Genomic DNA, 5,797 nt, shown 5'->3' on the forward strand with positions numbered 1-5,797 from the left:
GGAAGGGCAGTTGAATAATTTTCCAAGTTACACCCAGGCATTCTATCCCTCCAGATTGCAACATCCATGTTTCTCCAATGATCCAAGTAGGCGATATGCAGTTATGCACTGCAGAATTATTGAAATGGGGAACTACCATCTTTAATCCATAGTTACTAGATACAAAAGGAAACAAAAAAGAAAAAAATTCTAAACAAAATTACAAGGGAGAAAACAGCTGAGTCTTGATTTCAAGGTTCAGATTTTATTCTTGTAAACCCTCATGGGAATATTTTCTTGAAAGTCTGTTCAAAACACCTTAAACATCAATAATATAATTCCTCTTTTAAAAATTATCGCACCTGCAAGAGCAATAATTCGGCAAGTAATGCTACATCTGTGTTCAAAAGGTTATAATATAGCTCAACTTAACTAAAGCGCATAATTTTTTATTTATTGTAATCTAAACTCACAAATGTGCTGAAACAAGTGGCACTTTCTTTCTTCCTTTTGTTCTTTTTTTTGGGGGGGGAGGGGGTTGGGTGGAATTTCTGGTGTGAATGACTGTATTTAGGTATGGCAACAGTTAAGATATTTTAGGAGGTTAGTGGCTTTTGCAGTAGTCTACCTCGCAAACTTTTTTAGTGTCATCATGCAACGCTCCTCCCCACAAACGGCTGCTCACATTCGAACAACATTCCTTTCCCTTTGTTTATAATGTGACCAATCAGAACACAGGAGATTTGTGGGGAGGAGTGTTGCGTGACGACACTAAAAATGGCTGCGAAGGAGACTACTTTTGCAGATACATGTAAATTTTTCATGCATGTGACCATGTAACAACGTTGTTTATTCTTGTTAGTTTTTCCCTTGTGTGAACTTCAAGGTAAAAAATCACAAGAAGAAGAGTGAAGAACACCAATCCACACCCACAAGGATCCACTATCGAACAAAAACACATATTCTTTTCTCCGCCTTGTAGGCCAATATGTCAAGTCAGTCCCAACTCATTTTCTTTTGTTCCAATTCTTCTCTCTGTTTGTCGTGCATTTGTTCTATTTCTTCCTCTGTTGCTGCCTCAGTTAGTTCCACATCAAGCTCTTCTGTTCTCTCAAGTGCTTCCTTCATGGATTCTTTGGGGCTTGGTAGTTTCATGAAAGCATCAATAACAGGTAGCACACTGAATATCTCTTGTTCACCTAGGTAGCAGGTGAGAAATCAACTTTAGAAATATGAAGTAAATTTGCATGTTTCTCGTCATGAAAAAATTATTGCATAGAAGACTGCGCAAGCTCAAAATAATCATGACTTTTGAATGCAAGTCAATCATGTTCCCAGGGTCTGCATTTGTAATTGTTCACACCAACAATGTGGAGCATCATAGGTCCTGTATTTGACAATGTGCAGAGTGCTCATTTTTGATTGTCAGTCAATCAGATTTTAGTGGAAGACTGTTTACCCTGGACATTTATTGCGGTTTTCAGCGAAATGCGAACTCTGAATTTCAATCCTCGACCAACGGTTTACGCTTTTTGCTGCCATCAATCATCTAAGCGGACCTCTTGGGAAATAGAAGTTCACTTCAACCAGGGCAAAAGGTCACCTCTGTCTGTTGTGATTGGCAGATTTTGATCCATTTTGTTTGTTTCTGTTTGTCATGGTTTGTTGGCAGTCACCATAATTATGATTGGCGCGGCAGCCAAAAAACACAATCGTTAGTTGGATTTTGAATTTCAGAGTTTGCATTTCAATGAAAACCACAATTAATCAGACCTGGCCAGAGTCCAAGGAAAGCAGGCTCTGGGGACAAAGATTAGAATGTGGGTACTTTATTAAATCAAGAATTATGGTTAGTATTATATTTTTCATTGTTGGTTGTTTTTAGACTTTCAGATCTCTTTGCAATCTACTTGTTACCCTTTTTAGTAAAAACTAGTTGTTGCTTGCATGTACCTTTTTGCTTCATTGTGAGAAGCCCAAGGTTTTCAAGTTGTTTTATAGCTTCTGAAGGATCATATTTCAGTGTCACTTGGAATTTGCTGTTCATCCAATCCTCCACATGTTGCTTTAGCTCACTAACTGTCATGCCATCACTTTTGTGCACTCCACTGCCGCTTTGACTGCCGCCTAACAATCATAATTATCATGGTTAAAAATTCCCAGGATCGGGATATAAACATCAGGGCATAGGGCATGACAAAAACCCATGTTCAATATTTGCTCCCAGCAAGTGAAAATATTTTTTGTGGCCTGATGGGCAAGTGAAACAAGCCTCAGTAGTATTGCGTGTCTGTGTGATGGCAAGAAATATAACTGGAAGCAATTAGTAAAAACTGAAATTTACTGGCCCACCAGGCAAGTGGATTTCAAATTTTTTTTCCTGCCCTGAACATGCATACTATATGGAAAACATCTAAAGTGGAAAAAAGGACCATTGTGAGCTTTGTAAAGAAAGGGTTTGAAACATTTTTTGACAACACATAAAAGGGCATCTTCTTTTAAAAGTTTGAGATTCTGGCAGCTTCAGGTTAAAATAAAATACATAGAACATTTATGATGTTGTAGAATTTTGCAATAGATTACAACATACAGTATGTCAAGGATACATTTTGGGAAGTTTGAAACAAAATGCATGTAAATAATATTTGCAAAGAATTGATCATCAAGCTTTAAATTCTGAGGAGCCATTAGAAAATAATTCCTCAAAGATAAATTTTGTTTTATAGTACTTAGCATTACTTGAAAGAGGTACATAGTTACATCTACTCAACAGAGGGGACTAACTATGATTACCAACTTACATATCAGTACCTGAGAGTGGCTGTAAGTTTGAAGAAGCCTGAAGAAAGCTGTAGGCCAGAAGAGTCACCTTAAACACTTCATCTTCTGCTCTGTCAGCTAGCAAGGTGAGCAAAGCCCGATTGTTTGCAATGGACTTAAAATAAAGGGTCTGTGACAAGCGGACAAGGTAGGAATTCCTCTTATTCTTGTACATGTTCCATGCTCTTAGAGCGACAATGCCAGCCACAGATATAGCGATGTAGGTCCATGATATTTTGTAATCTGCCAGGAAAGAAACAAGCTTGATCACCACACCCGCGACACCAACTGTCAGCGTTCCTGCCAGCACTCTTTGATCAAACTGCGTCATCCTTATTTTTCCTTCAGGGAGTAAATGTTCCAAGTTAGCGCAGCGAATATCCTTGAAAGACTTGAGCATGAGTTTGTTCTGTTTCTTGGCACGAATTGCTATAACCACCCTTTTGTACCTCTCAGCTTTCACTGATGGTTTAAACCAATGAACAACACCACTGGCAATCCTGGAATACCATGCACCTGTATCGACTGGCTCAAATTCCTTGCCAACAACCCACACTCGAAGAACATCATACTTTTTTGGGTCGACACTGACGAGTACTCCATCCCCTGCATCATGTTCTTTCAAGGCTTCATGCACTTCATCAACTGGCAGCTCGTAGAAATGGGCCTTTTCTAGGAGCTGTGACAACTTTTCCAGCAACCAGAACTCATTATCTAGTCTTTCCTTCTTTGAGAATTTCTGGAGGGTTAACGTCTCTTTGTCAGGGTTCAGTGGATCATACAGTGCCTACCAGCAGCAGAAGTAGAAGAAGAAATTAATATATACATATTTTTGAAAGCATTTAAAAATAATAGGTCGGTTTCCTGCAGGTATCTTTCCCATATGAAAAGCTATTGAAATGAAAATATGTTCATGATGTCATGAGTGTGCAACAAAGAAAAAATATGAGTCCCCTCGGGAATCGAACCTATGGCCTCCCAGATAGCGGTTGGGCACTACAACCACCACCTTTATTATTTTTTGATACTCTCTTTGTGAGAGAACAATAAGTTCTTCAAGGGGGAGGAAAAAAATACATGTTCCCTCCTTCCCTTGTACAGTGGAACCCCGATATAACGATCTTCGATACAACGATACTTCCGATATAACGATGAATATGTTATGTCCCGGCAAAAGTAAAATGTATGGGACGGAATCCCGATATAACGATTCCTCGATACAACGATATAATTTTACTGCCCCCTTGGCATATCGTTATATTGGGGTTCCACTGTAATAGGAATTTATTCGACCTTGTCTCCAAGAAATAGCTTTAACTGTTCCCCAAAATTCATTTTTGACAAAATTCCTCTGTTCCTAAAAATTGTTAACTAAGTTTAATTCCTTACACACTTTTTCAGCATAAATTTCAACAAAGATCCGTCCATACCTTCAACTCCCCTAATACCCCATGAAAAGTCCCAGCTATGGCTTTATCCAGATGTACTGCAAGGTCTTGAAAGTAATGCCTATCCTGCGTATTCACAAGGTTCTCGTCTTCCAATATTCGTCTAATAAGTGCCTTTCTTGTCATAGGAACAAATTTACGAGGGACGTAGTACTCTTTTCTGCCAGGCGTTCCTTGCTTTTGCTCTGCCTCATTTTGAACGCCGGTCTTCGAGCCAAACAGAGAAGGCCATTTGAAAAAAGAGGAGGTTGATGCACGTCTCAGAGACTCTGCATAAATCCAAGTCCACTTTGGGATGGAACAAATGCCTTTTCGACCAGAGGATAACATTGTCGCAGGGAGCGCCGAAATGAAAGATGGCGGCAACTCACGAAAACTCCCCAGAAAGACTGGGTATGAGGGTCATGTAAGCCATCATGTTGTGGCTCGCCTTGTTTGCAGTTTTTTGCGCGCGAAACGGGCCCCGCGTGAAACGAATGAAATGAATGTTTTCCCTCGTGAAATGTGATCTACTACAGGTAAAGATAACCGTGAGCAGCGTTATACAACGATAAATTTTCCCTGAAACAAAAAGTGTTTTTTTTTTCATTGTTCTTTTTTTCTTTGCGAAAGATGTCCTGATTAGCAACTACTGTACCAGCCTTGCAGTGCGTGATTGCGGCCGTAGCCGGTTTGCGTGACGAGACAGGGTGCGATAAACGTGGACATAAACGCCAAGCGGCCAAGGGAGTGGCGGGTGTTTGCACAACGTAGCACTACTCAGTAGATCAGTATTCATGTTATATCCTGTAGCTAATGTATTTTGATGTGCGATCAAGCTCAATTTTTAAACGTGACTTCAATACTACTGTACTTGTACTGTACGCTTCTTATGTTTATTGGGATACCTTCTTGTGATCTCTTGTATAAAAAAGTTGACGTCAGAAGCTCAATATCACAACACGTATAAATCTATCAATTGCCTAAAAATCAAACGAAGATGATTTTTCCAGTATACAGTCTCAACAGTTGAGTAGGATCCAGTGTAGTTAAAACAAGGCGAAGACACTCCTAAATATGCAGTCCAAAACTTACAATTTTATGTTCATGTACTCTGCCATTTACAAAGAAAAATACCTGATCGTGCTCTTTATTGTATTGGTGAATAGACAACAATGAAAGAACCAGTTAGATTCGCGGATTTCCAACAGAACAAGACAGTTATAGGAACTTTAAGATAAGTTCTCTTTAAGTCACTGAGCCAAATTTTTTAGCGCGTATTTGTGATTAGCTTGTCTGGTTGTTCAAACCTTTCTCCATCGGAAAGGCGCCTGATGGCTGAAATTCAGGCAAAGGGATTTTGAATGATTAAATGATTTACGTTTTGTGGTAAAAGCGGTATTCTTTCTCACGGAAGCGAGTTTCATTTTTTTTCAGTTGCTGTTTTAAAAGATATGAAAAAAATTCGGTTGCTTACAAGCATACTGTTTAATTTACACGAGAAAACTCTTCAAACTTCTTCAAAGTAGTCCTTTGTTAGGAATAAAAAGCTTTGTCTTTCGGTGAATCCA

The 5,797-nt window shown here is 39.1% G+C and overlaps 1 protein-coding gene across 2 annotated transcripts; it reads right to left on the reverse strand.

Moving 5' to 3' along the window:
* Nucleotides 1-228: 228 nt before the first annotated feature.
* LOC144649699 (transmembrane protein 143-like) lies at nt 229-4,642 on the reverse strand. Of its 2 annotated transcripts, none has more exons than XM_078509262.1 (4): nt 4,230-4,642; nt 2,781-3,586; nt 1,933-2,093; nt 229-1,178 (listed from the first exon to the last, which is right to left on the reverse strand). In XM_078509262.1, the coding sequence occupies exons 1-4, from the start codon at nt 4,575-4,577 to the stop codon at nt 976-978; spliced, it is 1,518 nt and encodes a 505-aa protein (XP_078365388.1). In that variant the 5' UTR covers nt 4,578-4,642; the 3' UTR covers nt 229-975. The 2 variants fall into 2 exon arrangements, with proteins under 2 accessions (XP_078365388.1, XP_078365387.1); XM_078509261.1 differs by having other exon boundaries at nt 1,933-2,106; nt 2,791-3,586; nt 4,230-4,640.
* Between the last annotated feature and the right edge of the window lie 1,155 nt (nt 4,643-5,797).

This window comes from Oculina patagonica, chromosome 4 (genome assembly GCF_052425735.1).
Source record: "Oculina patagonica isolate OP01 chromosome 4, crgOcupat, whole genome shotgun sequence".
NCBI classification, from domain to species: domain Eukaryota; kingdom Metazoa; phylum Cnidaria; class Anthozoa; order Scleractinia; family Oculinidae; genus Oculina; species Oculina patagonica.

What these genes read in the sequence shown, in the direction of transcription:
- LOC144649699 (XM_078509261.1), bottom strand. Translation starts at nt 4,577, where the DNA reads ATGTTATCCTCTGGTCGAAAAGGCATTTGTTCCATCCCAAAGTGGACT. An exon ending in AAACTTACAGCCACTCTCAG is followed by an intron (nt 2,107 to 2,790) that starts GTACTGATATGT and finishes TATGATTGTTAG; the next exon opens with GCGGCAGTCAAAGCGGCAGT. An exon ending in TCTCACAATGAAGCAAAAAG is followed by an intron (nt 1,179 to 1,932) that starts GTACATGCAAGC and finishes CCTGCTACCTAG; the next exon opens with GTGAACAAGAGATATTCAGT.